Here is a 19,675-nt window from a genome sequence, read left to right as displayed (position 1 = left end):
CCAAGCCTTAAGATGAATGGTTGAGGGAGTTGGGTATGTTTACCCGGGGGAAAAAGGAGACTGAGTGGAGATATGATAGCCATCTTCAAATATCTCAAGGGCTGTCATGTGGAAGATGGAGCAAGCTTGTTTTCTCCTGCTCTAGGGCTCTAAACAATGGCTTCAAATTACAAGAAAGGAGATTCTGACTAAACATCAGGAAGACCTTTCTGACAGTAAGAGCTGTGGAATGGTCTCCCTTGGGAGGTGGTGGACTCTCTTTCCTTGGAGGCTTTTAAGCAAAAGTTGGATGGCCATCAGTCATGGATGCTTTAGCTTAGATTCCTGCATTGCAGGGGGCTGGATTAGATGACCCTTTGGGTCCCTTTCAACTCTACAATTCTATGCGCAGTATAAATTAAACATGCAGTAAGGCACTGTAGGTGCATCTGACTTGAAGGGGGAAATATCTTCCCATTCCTTCTAAAAATAGCAAATCTGTCTGACCCAGATTATGCAAGTATAGCATATGAAACAATCTCCCTTCCATTCTTCCATTGTACGCCAGTACCAGGCTCCCGTCAGTCTTGCCTTGGAGCTTCAGAAGCAAGGAGTTTCAGACCACAGAGAGAAAAATATTCCATTCATAACATTTCTTTAATGTTTTAAATCAAAGAATCATGGCTTTTCTATATTTAGATGCCTCTACCAATGACAGCCTTAACTCTTCTCTACATCCAGTGAGTTACTATGGAAAGGGTTGCAGGCATATCTGACCTGATTCCATTTTTGACTCTTTCATTTCCTCAAAACTAGAGATGGGGGAGAAATTCATTCCAGTTTGCATTTAAAGGCTGGCCAACCGAATTCATACTTTCTGAAACAATACATGAATGGAAACACAGCCATCCTTCAAAATTCACCCTTCTCTGAATTTTGCAATGCAGTTCTCTAGTAATGTTTATAGAATGCATATACAAGGCTGATGTGTACATAATAATCCATACATTTTTTAAATTGTGTTTTTAATACAGTCCTATATTGGAAGTCAGAAAGAATCCATTCCAGAAGTCTGTTCGACTTCCAAAACATTCGGAAACCAAATCATGGCCACGTCAGACGTTCGGCTTCCAAAAATAGTTTGCAAACTGGAACAGTCACTTCCAGGTTTGCGGCATTTGGGAGTCAAAACGTTCAAGAACTAAGCTGCTCAAAAACCAAGGTATGATTGTATTCTGTTGGGAGCTGCCCAGAGTGGCTGGGGAAACCCAGCCAGATGGGCAGGGTATAAATAATAATAATTATTTATTATTATTATTATTATTTACAAATATGCATTATATTTGCAAAAATGTATATATTCATGAAAATTACATAAAAAGGGGGTCTACTGAGGGAAATGTCCTGATGAATTTTCAAGAGGATTAAAAACAAAACATGGCAGAGTGTTGTGGGAATGTGGAGAACTGAAGCAGAGATTGGGGAAATGAAAAACTGAGAGAAACCAGAAATAAAGTTTGTCTATCCCTGTTTACAGTTCTATTTAATTTGGGTTGAAGGTGACTCATTTACCTGCATGTGGTGCTGACTGTGATGTTTTTATTTTACTGTTCAATTTCAGTAACGTTGCCTCAATAGCAGCCAGAGCAGTCTTCAATCCTGTTCAGTTTGTCACATTGACACATTCTCCCTAGGTGTGAGCTTGCCAACCCACACATGCATGGAGTAATAAGCTCCTGTTTGTGAGGTAAACACTGTTCATCCCTTCACTTAATATCTTCCCCGGGCACAATTTTGCTAACATATGGCTCTGTTAATATAATCTGAAAGTGGAAAATACAAACAGGCAGCTATTAGGAATAATACATGAGGGTGGCATGACCACGGTCTGGGAAAGTCGTTTGTTCTCCGTTGTAGCAATGGAGGACCTCTTGCCTTGCCTTCCAAAACAAATTGGCAGTGAACGCAAGCAGCAATAATGCAGGTGGAAGATAAGGCTTGCTTCAGGAAGCTCAGCTGTTTCCTTGGAAAGAGCCGCTGAGTCTTGTACATGGATTTGTGGATTGAGCAAACATACTGTACCATTTAATTATTAAAGGAGAGCAACACCGATGTCTGCTGCTTTCTCAGAATAGCAGCATGCATTTTTCAAGCTGAATCCACAGCGCTGCTTTCTACCTCATAAGCTCCTTTGCCTCACATGGAAAGGCCTTTAATATCACGACCCATGTAATGGGCTGTTTAGTGAATTGTCCTGGGAAGGGTGCCTTAGAGATGGGTGTACTCTGATTTTGTTAGATAGATTAAACTACACATTCAGATATCTCTCTGATGTTTAGTTTCAAAATGCCTAGACTGTCCTGCATTTGAGAAGAGATGAAGGAGTCATGGAACTTTTAAAGACATGTTTAGATGACATTGGACATCTCTAGACTGATGGTGTGCACTATATGTTTTGAAATGGTTTAAGTGAAGAAGTTGAATGACTATAGTAGTAGTGACAAGGTGAACAGAGGATTTAAAAGGATTTAAAAGTGCGACATAATTTGCAGATAGCTACTTCAGAGCTTTCTCATAATCTGTTGAGTTTCATTCATATATCGAACGAAGATAAGTGTCCAAATAATAATGCCCAATATATATTGCTGAATATGGATTATGATCCCATTGACTTTCTCTGTGCTGCAAATGGATGTGCACGTTCTTCTTTTCATCGTTACTTTACTTCCTCCACCTTGTTGGAAACATTTCAAACACCAGCCCGGATGAATGAAAATGGATCTTCTTGCAAAATTGTGTTTTAATACACTTCATTCAATTGCTGTTCCATTGTGCGTACAAAGGCAGCTCTTTCTTTAAATGAACTATGAAAGGGATGCATATGGCCTTGAGGTGAGGCCTATTATTGTGTCATTATTGTGTCATTTCATGACAGCGTTCTGGGGACTATGTGATCTCTCCTCTTTTTTTGTAGGGAATAGCCTTCCAGCATGGGAAAGAGTTTCTGGTTTAATAGCAGAGAGCTTGTGAAATTCTAGGTCATTTTCAAGCTTTATGGCACATATTCTGCTTATGACTTGGGAGTTTTGATGAGAGTCTGACCCTCTTTAGTAACTGTTGTAAAATAAAAGCGGAGTGTGAATATGTAAACAGGACACTACATTTCTTTACTTTGGAAATCATATGCAGGGCACATTGTAAAATAATTGTGAGTAATCACAGGTGCCTGAAAGGCAAATTTATAAAATGTATGTATTTCATTCCGCATGGTCTTCTTAAAATCAATTAAAATATAACACTGAAGTAACGCTGAGGCTGTAAACTTGGATCCGCTTACTTCTGCAAAAATCTATTGATTTCCTTTAGTAAAGCTTTAGTCTGAATAATTGTGTTTGGGAATGAGGCCTTGATCAAATAGACCATACAGCAGCCGTTTACACCCTATAACCCACAGGGGAGCATTTAGGTGTGCCTTTGATAGACATTCTTGGGAAATAAGAAAGATATAAAGGATACAGCTGAAACAACTAAAGAGTTGCGTGGATGCTAAGAGGGTCAGCCAGATGCTGTTTTGTGTTGTGCTAAATGTAGAGCACTTTAAAAAGAGGTGATAAAAATATAATGTGGAAGCCGTAGGTCAGTGGTAGAATACATGCATTGCATGCCGAAAGCCACCTGTTCCTGGCATCTTCAATTGACAAAACAATTTGAGAAAGCCCCTTGGTTGAGGCCCGGAAGAGCTTTTAGCAGTCGCAGAAAATAGTATTGAAGGAGCGGGCAGATCATATCGTGCATAGTGCAATAGAACGGTTTGAATTGTAATTAATGGTAGAACTCAAAGTCACCCATGACCTTTCAGCCAATGTCTCACTCCTGGTCTGCAGCGTGACTTGGGCTGATAGGTAATATAAGGAGCATTGGCTCCATTTTGATTGTTTGTTTGTGCTTTGAAGGCAAGGAGAAAGAAGCAGATTCTATGGTATTTATTTTTTAGGTGAATTGCCTGCTCTGTCCTGTGGGTTTGCAGCAACTTTTTTTCCCAAACACAAACATTTCTGTGCCCTTCTCAGAAGATGCATGCTAAAACTTATTTCTCAATTGTCCCAATAAAACTCAGGCACCCCCCTATTTTGTGAGCACAGTGCCCATTTTGGGTGCCATGATCTCACCCCGAAAAAAGTGTGAGAGCATGGACCTTTAAAAAGTGCATCTTTTGAGGCCACAATCTCGTGCGGGTCAAGTGACTTGTGTGGGAAGGTGGCCCTGGAAGACACTGGTGGGTACAAAAAGGTGGGTACAAAACCAGAGTACAGTGGTACCTCGGGTTAAGAACTTAATTTGTTCCGGAGGTCCGTTCTTAACCTGAAACTGTTCTTAACCTGAGGTACCACTTTAGCTAATGGTGCCTCCTGCTGCCGCTGCCCCGCTATTTCTGTTCTCATCCTGAAGCAAAGTTCTTAACCTGAGGTACTATTTCTGGGTTAGAAATAGTCTGTAATCTGAAGCGTCTGTAACCTGAAGCGTCTGTAACCCAAGGTACCACTGTACTGTATTCAGAGTGCTTCCAATAAAGGAACAACAACAAAATCAGCAGAGGTTAGTGGAAACCATTCCATAAGGCAATTGTTATTAGGACGGGTGAGACTGTTCTTGTGAGCACTGGCTTCAGTGGCGATGAGGTTACCTTGGACAGCTTCATGCAAAGCTCAGGCTGGAGACTTCATTAGAGCAGAACTCAGACCTTGCTTCAACTGCACTCATCCTTAAACGTAAAGGGACCCCTGACCATTAGGTCTAGTCGTGACCGACTCTGGGGTTGTGGTGCTCATCTCGCTTTACTGGCCGAGGAAGCCGGCGTACAGCTTCTGGGTCATGTGGCCAGCATGACTAAGCCGCTTCTGGTGAACCAGAGCAGTGCACAGAAACGCCGTTTACCTTCCCGCCAGAGCGGTACCTATTTATCTACTTGCACTTTGACGTGCTTTCATACTGCTAGGTTGGCAGGAGCAGGGACCGAGCAACGGGAGCTCACCCCGTCGCGGGGATTCAAACCACTGACCTTCTGATCAGCAAGTCCTAGGCTCTGTGGTTTAACCCACAGTGCCACCCACGTCCCACGCTCATCCTTAGACTAGCCTTAAATAGCAGATTCAGCTCTGCCTTGTAGCTAGCTTCTCTGAGAGGCACCTTTTCACTGAAAGGGCCCCAGCCTGTGTTAGCAGTCATTGACTCAGGCAAACAGGGGGCTCCAGTAGGGTTTCAGAGTCAGATGCAAAGCATCCTTAAGCCAGAGGCCTAAGGCCCAACAGGCTCCTTGCAGAAGTTCTCCCAGATAGTTAGGTGCTACTAAGGTGGGACCTGAGGTCCCTCACCTTCTCTAAATCCATAGCAACATCCCCTGAAGAAGGGAAGTCAAACCCTTGGGGCAGGACAGCCAATTAGAACTAGCCATTTTGAAATTAAGTAAATTAATCCAGGCCATTGCCAACATAAGTAGAATTCATCATGCGGCAGCTAGACTGGTGACTGGGGGCAGCCGCCGAGACCACATAACACCGGTCTTGAAAGACCTACATTGGCTCCCAGTACGTTTCCGAGCACAATTCAAAGTGCTGGTGTTGACCTTTAAAGCCCTAAACGGCCTCGGCCCAGTATACCTGAAGGAGCGTCTCCACCCCCATCGTTCTGCCCGGACGCTGAGGTCCAGCGCCGAGGGCCTTCTGGCGGTTCCCTCATTACGAGAAGCAAAGCTACAGGGAACCAGGCAGAGGGCCTTCTCGGTAGTGGCACCCGCCTTGTGGAACGCCCTCCCATCAGATGTCAAAGCGATAAATAACTACCTGACATTCAGAAGACATCTGAAGGCAGCCCTGTTCAGGGAAGTTTTTAATCTGTGATATTTTAGTGTATTTCTGGTTTTTATGGAAGCCGCCCAGAGTGGCTGGGGAAACCCAGCCAGATGGGCGGGGTACAAATAATAAATTATTATTATTATTATTATTATCATGACATTTGCCACATATATATTCCTGACTCTAATGACCAGGCGAATAAATTGTTTTTTGTTTCGTTCCCATGCTATCTTTGCAAATAAATGGGATGGTGTGGAGTTTTAGTGGAGCTCCCATGTTTTTTGATCTGAATAATATAATTGAATAATAATCTAAAATTCACTTTTCTTTTTCCTGGAACCACAATGACTTATACTGTATGATTCACAGGAGTATCTCACTATAGAAGTGATATTACAGCTCTTTCTAAATGTAGCTGTTGAAATGTTATCTCTTACAAAGGGAAAGCCCAGACCTACGCTCTATTCGCATCACATTTCATATCTAAAAATAGGAGCTAAGTGTGTCCCGTAGGGCTTGTAATGCGTCTTCCTCCTCTTAGTGAGAAGGGAGTAGCTGCAAGTTTGAATGAGAGCCAAATGGTCACTGAATCCTGGAATCGGTGAGTTGAAAGGAACCCTGACATCTTGTACTCCTTCCCCTAAACTAGCGCTCTCCAGATGTTTTGGACTGTATCTCCCCATTAGCCAATGGTCATCATAGCTGTTGTATCCAAATCATCTGGAAGGCACCAGGATGGGAAAAGCTGCCCTAGGCTAATCCTGTGCCGCAAGGCAGAACCATTCACCCACTTATCAACTCAGCTTGGAGTAGAGGTCTGGACAGCCATCTCTTGGGGGGTGTTGCTCTAGCTCCTCATTGGCTGCATTAAACAGAGGCGGAGCTAGATGGCTTACAAGACACACGTCTGCCCAACTCTATGATCCTGGCTCTTGGCTGCTCCAAGGACAGATCAGATATTACACCCCATGTGGAGGAAGGCAATAAAAAGTTCAGCAAAATGGAGCCTTGCCAAATGGATGCGATTTGTGACATTTGTATGTTATGCCAGTCATGTAAAGCATACCAATACCAGTACTCTACATCCCTGGCAGGGATTGTGAGTTACAGAAGGCCACCATGTGCAAGAGTTGTTTTTTGTTTGGATTTTTTTTTTTACAGCCTTGGGTTATGTGCATGTGAACTTTAAATTAGTCCTTACATGCCATCTTTCAATTTAAACATTCACAAATATTTCTTTAACATTTCCTTAACCCTTTGGGTTTGGGTGGCAGGACCCTGCTGTTTCATAAGTCTCACCCTTGGATTCACGTCTTCAAAGGCCTCTAGTTTATAAATAGAAGTGACAATAATTCACTGCCTGCCAATAAGGATATCAGGATTTTATAATGTGACAGATACCTTCATTTAATGGCAGTGGGAACTGCTGGAGAGCCATGGTATATATTTACGGCCCATGTATAGAACCAGATTTTTGTGTCTGGCTAAGTCTGGATAGCGTTGGCAATTTTACACTTCTTGCGTGTTTGTACACTGGATTGCAATGAATTCAGCTCATAGCTCTTTCATCTTTTTGCCTTTTGCCAGCTGCACAGCGATGCTTCAGTCTACTTTTAGCTAGTCAGCAATGTTATCCTGTTCTGAAAAAGTGGGACACAGAGCTGTTAAGAATGCCTGGCTGATGGATAAACTAACTTTACAAAACGATTTACACCACTGGAGCTGCAGGAAAATGTACTTTCATTTTTTATTGAGGGTTTTGAGATGGTTTGATCTCTCCTTGAAAGTACTACATGAGATTCACCCCTGATGAAGCATAATAATGTTTTAAACACTTTGGGCAAGTAAATTGGCTTCTGGGCACCTTGGAGATATTCTCATATTTTGTTCTGACCCTTGCTTCCTCTGCTGCCAGCTTGATCTCTGGCCAACTGGATTTGCAAGTTTTCAGCAAATCCCAAAAAGTGTGACCAGGTCTCCTAGCTGGTTAATTATTGCAGAATTACTGTTTCATTTTGCCGGTTTATAGTGATCTGACTTGGTCTTCACCATTTGGCTGCCTTAGCCAAGTCCCATCCTGAGCCACTGTCTCTTATTTAGGGCAGAGTTGCCCAGTTGCGTTTTATGACATCACATGGTAATTTCGACCCATGAAGGGTATAATAAAGTGAGTCCCTACTGCCAGCTGAAACTAGAGCAACATTTTATAGATGGGCTGCTTAACTCTCTTACTCCTTACTCTTCACCAGCTGATGGGCAGAGCAACCCAAACACCAAGCTTGTTGAGCTCCACCCAGCTCTCCTGATAAACTGGCCACGTGTGCTGGGGCTGATGGGAATTGTAGTCCAAAATATCTGCAGGGCACCAAGTTGAGCAAGACTGATTTTAATAATTCATTGTTATTCCCCCTTAACCCCATGGCAAAACTGTGAGACATAACCTTTATATTTCTCAGATCAAATCCTCACATCTTCGGGTTCCTTGTTTGCAGTGGCTTTTATCATACACGTTCTTAGTCTTATTCAACTAAGTTTTACTCAGAGTAAATCTGTTGAATTTAATGGTCTTAACATAGCCATGTTTATCAATTTCAGTGGGTCTACTCTCAATAAAATTTAGTCAAATACCCCCCCTTTTCCTTATTTGCTGAGAACTTTACAGTGAAATGGAGAGCTCTTTCCTGTATTTTAAAGTGTTGTTTTTATAAGGAGACACATGTGGATAAAAATAACCCTACAGTTGCTAATGACTATGTTAATATCTTAGACTCTAGGACTTAGAAAGGATTCTTAGAATGATAGGGTGTCTGCGATATATATAAATAATTTGAGGGACAGAGACAGAAATGTAGAGTACCGATTTCACATTCACCTAGCCTGAGTGGCACAAATAACAGCTAAACACAATCCTGAGGAATTCTTGAGAAGGGGGAATGTTCCCCTTCTCCCTTCCCCTCTTCTCAGCTCCTTCCCTCTCACTCCTTTCTGCCAGAACATGAAGCACAACTCCATTTCACAGGAATCATAAATTAATTTAAAGCCAGCAGCCCCTCACAGAGGTGTTGAGGGAGAAGCTATACAGAGAGAGCTATGTGAGGCAGGCATTGGGAAGACTGCGATCCAGGGAAGATGTTTGCTGTTTCCCTGAAGTGCCGGCTTGGCGTGGTGAGACGCCGGAACAAAGGTACTGCCGGGGTCCTGGTGGGGGCAGGGGGGCTTAGGGTAGCATCTTAATGACTTTCTCAGAGACATTCTCTAAAGGGGAGGCAAGCAGAAAGGTGGAGCGATTTCTAGTTTAGATGCTTTACTTTGGGGTTGGCCAGACAAGAGGAAAACTAGGCTGCATACCTTCAGGCTGCTGTGTGTTTGGGGGTGGGGGGAGGGGAAGCTCATTTCCCCCACCCTCGTGATAATGCAATTATGGGGGAGGGTTTTTTGGAACTTTTCACACACACCCCTTTTCTTAATTGCCAGGTGCCAATGCATAAGCTGTAATGAAAGATTTCCATACATCTCTACTTCCTACAGAAGGGTTCTTAGTGCACCTTGCCAGATGCGGGATGGACAGTTCCATCCTTTGTTTCACAAGATCGCAAAGTTGTTTGACAATTGTGTTCTCGGAAGGTTGGGCTGAGAGAAGAGAGATTGCAGGGTGGGAGTGAAGATGAATCACAGGTTACAGGGGAGATGCTTCCAGTAATCATAGGATAAATCTATTGCGAGGCTGAAACTCATTAATAAAGTCAAAGAATTATTGGCACAAATTCACTTCCCATCACCTACAGCATACTGCTACACAAAATTAATCAAGTTTTATCCATGGAGTGCAAGACTGCCAGTGCTGGTTGCAGAGCTTTTAATTTCAAAAGTCTTTGGGTGGGGGGGGGGGAGAGACTGATTTCAGAACTTTACTGCTGTGGCAAAGCCCTTTTGTTTTCTTCTGATATGATTCTTGTGTACTCTTGTGCTGACCCTTGATCGGTGGGGTTGTGATGAAAGGGGAGCACTGCAGAATGCAAAATGTAATAAAATGGAGAGAGAAAACGAATGTAAAAAATTGGATTTGTTTAGCAATGCGAGACATTAATGTGATCCCCAGTACCAGGCATATCTAAGTGTATGTCATTCATTGCTAGGGATGGAGCAGAAAATGGATTCAGTTTGCTTTTAAAGGGGAACCCACCTAATTTGCACTTTCTGGAAAAATAATAATATGTGAACTGTAGAGCTATCTTTTAAAACCCACACTTCTCTGAATTTTGCAACAAAGTTCCAAAGCAGAGTAATGCAAAAATACATGTACAAGGGGGTTAATATTCTATTAGGGAATATTGCTTTGCAAAAATATGTTAGGCAAAACTGCACACAGCAACACACACACATGAACATATACATATAGAAAAAAATGCACCAAAATGCTGATGAATTTTCACGATGACTTTAAAAAAATGTAAACTGATGTGGAAATGTGGAGAACGGAACTTCAGATTGGAAAAATGGAAAACAGAGGAAAAACAAAAATTGGCATAACATATAGGTGTAGAAAGGACTAAAGCACACACACACAAAAAGTTATGGACCTTTTATAGAATAATGATTGTCACAGTCTAGATGTAGGTTGCATATTACTGATTTTCTTAAAGAAACAAGCTCAGCTTCTTTTGCTTGGGTACATCAAGCCTTCCTGCTTGATGGAGACAGCTTGGATACTGCTTGAAACTCATTCAGAAGAACAGCAAGCTCCGAACTTCAATATGATAAAGAGAGTCTGATATCAGCTCTGCATGTTAAGACTCAAGCATGTTTATGTTTCTAAAGTGAAAGTTGGCAGGGCCCAACTGTGTCTGGAACTTGTGTTTCACAAGATGGTTTCTTCCATGGTCTTAAATGTATGGAAGCTACTTGTGGTAGCAGCTTAGTGGTGAGAGAAAGGCAATGTGCCCAAGTTCAAAGGCACTTTGAGACTTTCCGAATTCCAATCTTATTATTTCTGCTGGTAAAATTTTCAGTCCCACTCCCACTCATGGGAGCAGTAAATGCTACACTTTTTGCCCTTCATAAAGTCCCAAGGAAAAAATCCTTAGCTGAGAACAGCACAGGAGTCTGACGATGAGAACCACCAAACCTCCCCCTTAAGTGAACGGCAGTAAAGGGAGAACAGCTCAAACTGGGCCATTGATCACTGCATGCAAGTGAAGGCATTTTAGCATCAGGCTTTGGAGTGGTGCTCCTTTGTATGTTTTCTGTCATTCCTGATGTACCCGTTAGGAAAAGAAAGGCAAGCCTGCTCTTTCGGTTCCAAATCTTATTCATTGTCTAATGCAAACATTTGTCTCCCCTCTCCTCCCACTCAGGATTCCTGCACTGCAAGGAAAGGATTTTAAAATAAAACGCTTAATTCTGGTTATCTTTTCCAATACTACAATAACTGGAATATATTTGCAATCATTCTGCTAAAAGCAATGGACACCTTTCATGGTTCACACACAGTTCCCCAGTCTATAGAAATTAGTTTTGAACTGAAATGGGGAGAGTTAAATTCCATGAATATTCCTTACCTCTGTGAAACGTGCCCACCACACCTTTTACAATTTCCACTGTAAAACGGTGTGAAATTGTTCACACAGGGCTGAGCGTTAGGAGAGAAATTATGTTGGTAATGGGGCTCATAAACCGCCCTCCAATTCAGCTGTACATATATGCCTTGTTGAGGAGAGATGAGGGTCAGATAGGGTTTGTCAGCCTGGGAAGGTAGCTCATCTTGGAGAAGGAAAACTCTGGTCCTCAACCTCCACTGCCTTGCAGGTTATCTTTGGGAGAAGAAAAGGCTAAGGAGTAAACCAGGAGTCAGCAAACTTTTTCAGCAGGGGGCCAGTCCACTGTCCCTCAGACCTCGTGGGGGGCCGGACTATATTTTGAAATGAAAATAATGAAAAAATTCCTATGCCCCACAAATAACCCAGAGATGCATTTTAAATAAAAGGACACATTCCGCTCATGTAAAAACACGCTGATTCCTGGACCGTCCACAGGCCGGATTTAGAAGGCGATTGGACTGGATCCGGCCCCTAGGCCTTAGTTTGCCTACCTAGGGAGTGAACCCTACACAAATCCTGAGCGGAGTCTGAGGTTCCCCTACTTGTATCATATAATTTCCAGCAGCACATTTACTGATGCCAGTAAAAATCAACTTCTTTACCGTAGTGTGGGATCAGAAATCAGGTGACCGAAAATTGTTGGTTTGCATATACATCCCTATGTATGTGGCAGGGAACCACTAAATGCATACAAAAATTGAAAACTTGTGCCTCTTAGATGAATGTGCAAATCTACCCAGATGGGTTTTAAAAATAAAATAAAATAAAATACAGTTTTCAGCATTATCTGAAAGAGTTTGCCTGGCTTTGTCTAATATATTTAACATTGATGTGGATCACCTACATTTATTAGTGACAGCTTTAAATATGGGCATTAATCCAGTGCTAAATTTTGCTACTTTGATCAAGGATTAAATTGAGCTGGAATTGGGTTTCAAATGAAGTGCTAGGAAGGGAGAAAGGATAGCTATTATCCAACTTCTGCATATTTAGCTATCGGATACTCAATTAAATACTTGCATTATCACTATTTTTTATGAACTCCATTTTCTCACAATCAAATGTTTCATTTAATGTGTGGCATCTGAGGCTGGCAACTGAGGTGATCTGCAAGAACGCATGAAGTCTTCAGGGTTTTCTCCCTGATCCATAAATATTCTCTTCTTAATATACTTCCGCCCTTGGTTATCTCTTGTGTTGTACAAGCCCGGAAGAGACATCTGTCAGTTGACATATAAAAAAAGCAAACCAGGAACCCAATCATACGATGCTTCCAAGAACTAAATCTGTGCAACTAGGAAGAGAAACAAAGTTGTACAGAGGAACGTATATAAGCAAAAGAATCAAAATATGTCTGCGATCCATCACAAGATGTTTGCAAATGTTTGTCACACACAGTCTAAAAAAACCAGACATTTGTGCATAAGGCACCTTCAGTTTGGTTACACACGGCTGATGCACATAAAGCTGTGCATCCACATCACAGTGCTATATGCCTCATTTCTCTCACTTCCCTCTACAGGCAAAACTGCCTTCTTGACCATTGGACCCACTACTGGTCTCGTCTGCTCAAACCGCTGGAGCCTGAATTCGCATGCAGGGGAAGTTCCTAAGTCACTGAGGGTTTGAGACCCACTGACTACCCTCACTTGGTTTAGCTGGCCAGTCAAAGCTGTTTCCAGAGTGTAGCCGCTGTCGTGAGTGCAGGGTGGGGGCCAAAGGTGGACACACTACCCCAGAAGGAGCACAAAGTGTCCTCCACCAGGAGTACTACCCCCCAACACGCCACACACCACTGCAAATATTAAAAAAATTAGTTTAGCATCATTTAATCACCCTAGATGCAATTGCCAGGATGTTCATAGAAAAGATAGTGCAGATAAGCAAAGTTCCCTGGGCTCAGTAATAGAGCACACTTTCTACATGCACAAGGTCCCAGGTTCAATCCCTGACATCTCCCTTTAAAAGGATTAGGTGATCATTGATTATAGGAGATTTCTACTACTGCAAATGTATCTATCTCACACTGGTTCCATATGACATCCTTTTAAGTTTAAATTATTGTCTCATCTAATATGACCTGAACACCGGTCTCATTTGTTTTGTTTTTACTTATAGTACTCAATTTGCTCAAGTGAAAGAAATAAGGAAACAGGACGGAGTCCCTAAATTATTAACACAGTACATGTGTAAGCTTTAAAGCTACAAATGGATGCAAACAGAGAGGTGAGCAGACAAGCTTCCTGCAGCATTAGCATAGAGATCTGGGTTAGCCCTGCAGGAGCGGATGAATCACTAACACCTTGGTCAGAAGAAGCAGAGCATGCTAAGTGATGTGTGCATATGTGTGCGTGTCTCTCCTCATTCTTACTGATGGGAAACACCCCCCTCCAAAAATAAAATAAAAAATAAGCTGATGACTGGGGCTTGGACAGCAAAGGCACAGTGCTTTGCCCGCACGGTTTCATCTCAGACTGCACAGGCAATAACATACAGCTAATATACTGCTTGATTGCAAACAAACAAAACACAACCATTGCGGCATCAAGTGGATGACAATTGGGTGGGCCTGCCCACCTGTCAAAATTGACCCATAAGGGGACAGATCCAGCTCCCCACCACTACTGTAAGGTAGGGGTAAACACATGTCATGGACAAATCTCATTCCACTCAGCTGGGATCTCCATTTTTACCCACCGAGGGTCCTATTTATTTAATAGCTATGGGTGTTGGAACTTTTTGGTGTACCTTACCCACACCCCAAAAGAGCAATCAAGGAGGGAGCAGTCTCACCCCTATGTAAACACACTGAGGCCTCCAGTGGTCTGTTCAGATTGTGTTACTGGCATTAGGACTGGGGATGTAAGAAGGCATCCTTTCCAGTTCTACCCTGTATTTGTTGCATGCACCACTTCTTCCATTCTGCTGCAGTTCGCCTTCTCCCCAAAACTGTGCTATTCCTATTGCTGTTAACTGTGCTGAAATCACATAAATTTCAAAATGAATTACATAAGTTACACTCTCATTATGTTATTCCACCCCATTCATTTCAATGCGAAGGAAACACAAAGCTAATATGGGGGGCGTGTTACCATAATCAGTTACAGATTGTTTGGAACAGATTGATTTCTGTTCCAGACCTGGAACAAATGTGCAAATACCAGCAATTTCTGCTCTCGTTTCTGTTTTCATCAGAATTCCCCAGCAATCTTAGCTGCAACACACATTCTTAGTCCACTTGGAAGTGTACTGGGGTGAGAGGAGATACATTTTTTTGCTCTTCTTAATTTCTTCCACCCACCATCTCCTCAGCTGCTGTTCAGCTCTGTCTCAAGGATATGGAAAAGTTCTTGGATGACAACTCTTAAAGTAATGTATGGCAAGCCCTACTCCCAACTCATCTAGAGTATGGTTTGTAGACAGAAAACCACCTTATCCCTTCCCCAGTTTCCACAGAATGTTTTCACTATAGTAGCCTGTATCTACATGAAGTAGCCCATGACCATTACAAATCATTGCGGTATGAAGTATAATGATAATTAATAAATAAATAATATTAATAATATTTATTTTTTATTATTTATACCCTGCCCATCTGGCTAGATTTCCCCAACCACTCTGGGTGGCTTACAGCATATATAAAAACATAGTAAAATATCAAGCATTAAAAACTTCCCGATACAGGGCTGCCTCCAGGTCTTCTAAAAGTTGTGCAGTTCTTCATCTCCTTGACATCTGAAGGGAGTCATTATTTTATAACGCACACACTATCGCCCATTAGATTATTCCTGAAAACTAATGCACACAACCCCACTAATAGCACTAGCTGCATTTTCTCTGCCTGACATGGGTTATTGATCAGTTCACTGTAAGAAGAATCTGAAGGTTTGCTTGTAGCAGAAATCTGAACTGTGGATTTAAACATTAGACATCAGTAGGGATGGTACTGGGCGGCCTCTATAAATGCTGCTGTTGCTGCTCACAATAACAACATATTTATCTATAATGTTAGGTATGGATGCAACAACAGCAGTGTATTTGCATGCAGCCTTAGGCATGGATGCAACTTGCAAGACTACACCTGGATTTTTAAAAAATATATATAATGTCAGACACTAACCTTATTCGCAGCTGTGGGTTTTCACCAACAGAAAATGGCCGTATACATAAGCAGATTGGTTTTCACCTATAGCAGACGACGTATGTTTGTTTCATGGTTATATGGTTGGATTCAGATTTATTTATACATAGAGCAGATCCACTGAAACCCATGGATTGTCATAATTAACTCCCATGGATTTCAGTGGGTCTGCTTTTAGTTTGACAAAGTCTAGACCCATGATCTAGAAGGCTGCATTGTAGTAAATGACTGAGAAATCCATAGCAAAGTCTATGGGAAACTCTCTGCTCACCTTCAGGCAAGTTCCTACCACACTGGGTGGGAGGGTGAGGAATTCCAACAACAAACTGTGCTGGTGAGGCCCCATCATGGTTCCCTTATATTATTAAAGGTGGACTTTGTTGCTATCAAAGGGTTAAAAGGTAGCAGAAACGCTCTAATCACTGAGCAGCTGGAGGTCATTAGGCTTCCAGGAACATGAGTTTGTATAAATAGTCAGTCTCCCATGTGTTTGTTCCTTTTTCCCCTTCTCCCCTTTTGGGCGTGTTTGCTGATATGTGTGGTTCGTCGCTGGGGTTTTTTTTTGTTTTTGTAAATAAACCTTATCTTTGAGTTCCAAACCGCTTGCTCCAAGACTCCTCTTTGAAAAGATACTGCCTCTCCTGCCCTTCTAAACTGCTGCGCGAAATGCTCTGCTGTAGTGGGACTTGTGACGATGGAAGCGCACTGGGCATTTACATTAAACTAATTAAAGTTTAATGGGACAGGTTATGGATGTTTGTACGTCAAGAAGGAGCTAAGGAGTGCAGTTCAGAGTGATTTATGCAAGGACTGGAGCGAAGTCAGAAGCGGTTGCTGACAACAAAAGCCTTCAAAGCAGCTTGAGTCCTGCAACGTGCCTAGAAAAGTTTTAAACAGGCACTGAGCAGTTTGTACTCGCTGGAAGACGTCTTATTCCTCAGGGAGCCACCTCAGCAGCTGGGAGACGGTCTACAGGTGTGTGAGTATCGTTCCTAAGCCCCAGGGAGGATGGCAGAGTCCCAGGAAAGTTTTTCTGTCCCGTTTACGCGACTCAATGGGAAAAATTGGCAAGATTGGAAGGCTAGAGTAAGGGTTTGGTTGCAAGCAAAAGAGTTGTGGAGTTGCACTGAAGCACCGCCTTTACAGGCAGCTGCAGACGCGTCTGCAGAAGACAAAGCAGCAGCAGCAGCTTCACAGAAACGCGACAGGAAAGCCCAAGGTCTACTAGTTTTGGCAGTGGGACCAGAGCAAATGCCTTATGTTTCTGAGTTAAAGAACACGCATGAGGTCTGGACGGTTCTGCAGCGGTTAAATTCCAGAAACACTGCGGGGGCCAAGATCCATGCTACAAGATGTTTGTTTGATTTACGTCTCCAACCGGGAGCGTGTGTGAAAGAACATATTGCCAAAATGGTGTCTGCCTTTAATCAACTAAGACAGCTGGGCATTCCTTTCTCTATGGAGCAGCAGTCATACATATTGTTGTCTTCTCTTGACAAAAGCTATGAGACTCTAGCTCTAACTTTGGAAGCTATGCCTTCAATTGAATTAACCCTTGAATACATTTCATCTCGGCTTGCAGATGAACAGGATAAAAGGCAAAGAGAAAGAGGTTTGTCTTCAAAGGGGAGTTATGCTGTGCCTAAGAGTGTTGATGCTGAGTTTGAGCACACAGTAAATGCTTTTGCAGCTAGACACTGTTTTCGCTGTGGTTCCCCTTCCCATCTAATCAGGAATTGCACACGTGAACCTGGTCAAGACAGCACCAAGGCCATTACCCCTAGTTACCAGACAAGGAGTTCAAGGGGACGTCAAAGAAGAGGAGGAGGTCGTGGCTACTCCCACAGCACACAGCAAATGGCTTCAGCAATGGCGTTGATGCAAGGGCGTGGCCAAGGCAGCAATCTACGCTGGTTGATCGACAGTGGTGCATCTCACCACCTGGTGGCGCCATCTAGTGTCCGTTTGCAGAATTGCAGACATTTGCAAACCCCTAAAGTTGTGACTATGGCAGATTCAACTAAACGTTCCTTAGAGACCGTAGGCACAGTGTTCTTGAATTGTTTGCAAACAGAAATCGATGCCTACGTGCTAAAGGGATTGAAGGGGTGTATTTTGTCTGTGTCAGAACTTGATAGAGTTGGGTTTAAAACTGTGTTTGAAAATGGGGTTTGCACTATTTCAAAGAATAACGTATCTCTTTTGCAGGTGGAATGCAGAAATGGGTTATATTATTTTGAGACAAGTCCAGATGAAGTTGAACAGGTTCATGCCGGTTGTGTGAACACGCCTACCCATAATTCTTGTGTTCATTTATGGCACCGCCGTCTGGGACATATTAATTTTCAGTATGTTAAAAGGCAACCTGAATTATCAGAAGGGTGCAAAATGAACAAATGTGCTAAGTATTTGGATTGTACTGCATGCAAAAGGGCGAAGGTTCATAGATGCAGCTATCCCAGTTCAGATAGGAAATCTGACAAAGTATTCCAACTTGTGCATATGGACCTATGTGGCCCAATGCCTGTTGCTAGCATGGGAGGTTCGAGGTATGCACTGTGTCTCTCGGATGACAAAACAAAAGTCACATGGTTTTTTCCTCTCAAAACCAAAGCAGATACTGCAGAAACAGTTAAAAATTGGGTTCATGCAGTAGAACTTGAATTCGGTACTAGAGTACTTGCTTTTCAAACAGACAGAGGGTCAGAATTTACCGGGTCTGTGTTGCAGAATTTCTTTAAGAAAAAGGGAATTAAGCATCGTCTGTCTACACCTTATTCCCCCCAAGAAGGAGGCGTGGCCGAACGTAAAAACAGGGTTCTGCAAGAGTTGGCAAACTCTATGTTGTTTGATGCTAAACTCCCTCAAAGTTACTGGGCGGAAGCCTGGCAGGCAGCTACTCATATTCTGAACCGAGTATATAATTCTGTAATTGGCACTACCCCTTATTTTGCTTTATATGGGAAGAAGCCCAAAATTAATTACTTTCGGGTGTTTGGATGTCCAGCCTATGTACTTATCCCAAAAGCGTTAAGGAAAAAGGGAGGTCCAAGGGCTAGGAAACTCATCTTTTGTGGGTATGAACCACACGCTAAATCTTGGAGATTCGTGAACCCAAATGGGGATACTACAAGAGTGGTCCTCAGTAGGAGTGCTGAATTTTGTGAGCAGTCCGGATGGACTCACTTACATGCTAACCCTGACATTTTGAGAGATGATTTAGGCATTTATGCTGAGAATGAAAGTCCAGAGAGTAATGAGCCAGAAGGTGATGGTGCACATGGTTCAGATACAGATTCTGACCAGGCACAAGGTTCTTCTCCTAAGGTAGAAAAGCCAGAATCTAGGAGTGTTCCAACATCGCCACCCAGTAGGCCTAGCAGACAGCAAAAGCGAAGCAGGTCACCTGCAACACCAAGCCCAAGGGAGGTATCTAAACGGAGGTCTTTATCCCTAGAGGCACATCCAGATATAAAGTCTGAGACAGATTCTGACAGCCAACGGTCAGAGGGGGCACAAGAGGAGCAATTGCGCAGATCAAACCGTGCCACAAAGGGCAAGCCGCCAGAGCGGTTTAAGGTGACAAGTGTATACGTAAATATGGCACAGTGTGAGCCAGATAGCTATATGGAAGTACAACAGCTTCCAAGCTCAGAAGCCGCAAAGTGGCAGGAAGCAATGGAAAAAGAGATGGCTTCAATGAAGTCTCTCGGTGTGTTTACAAGTACAGAGCTTCCAAAAGGGCAACAAGCTGTAGGTTGTCGATGGGTATATCGTTTAAAGCCCACAACTACTGAAGAGTTGCAGTATAAAGCCCGACTAGTTGCAAAAGGGTTTTCGCAGCGCAAAGGTGTTCACTATTCTCAAATCTATGCCCCTACTTCAAGATCGGAGTCACTAAGAATGCTTTTAGCCTCTTCAGCTAAGAAGGGAAATAAGCTGTTTCATTTTGATGTCAATGTGGCTTATTTAAATGCAGACTTACAGGAGGAAGTCTATATGACACCACCACCGGGTTTTGAAGGAGACAAGCCAAACCAGGTCTGGCGCCTACACAAATCCATTTATGGGTTGAAACAGTCCGCCCGTAATTGGAATTCCTGCTT

The 19,675-nt window shown here is 42.8% G+C and overlaps 1 protein-coding gene across 7 annotated transcripts in view; it reads left to right on the top strand.

Annotated features, from left to right (window-relative positions):
* The window catches only part of GRIP2 (glutamate receptor interacting protein 2), a 395,495-nt gene that overhangs the window by 206,579 nt on the left and 169,241 nt on the right, over nt 1-19,675 (top strand). The window contains exon 1 of one of the 7 annotated variants that reach the window (XM_081852382.1): nt 8,931-9,015. The exons of the other annotated variants lie outside the window; for them this stretch is intronic. Coding sequence (XP_081708508.1) covers nt 8,961-9,015 — 55 coding nt within the window. The 5' untranslated portion in view covers nt 8,931-8,960. Of the gene's footprint in view, nt 1-8,930; nt 9,016-19,675 lie in introns of those variants that run through there. 7 annotated transcript variants of the gene reach the window in all.

This window comes from Podarcis erhardii (genome assembly GCF_964252035.2).
Source record: "Podarcis erhardii genome assembly, chromosome: 2".
Taxonomy (NCBI): domain Eukaryota; kingdom Metazoa; phylum Chordata; class Lepidosauria; order Squamata; family Lacertidae; genus Podarcis; species Podarcis erhardii.
Note: the sequence above shows the minus strand (reverse complement) of the source record. Positions and strands in the feature narration are given on the sequence as shown.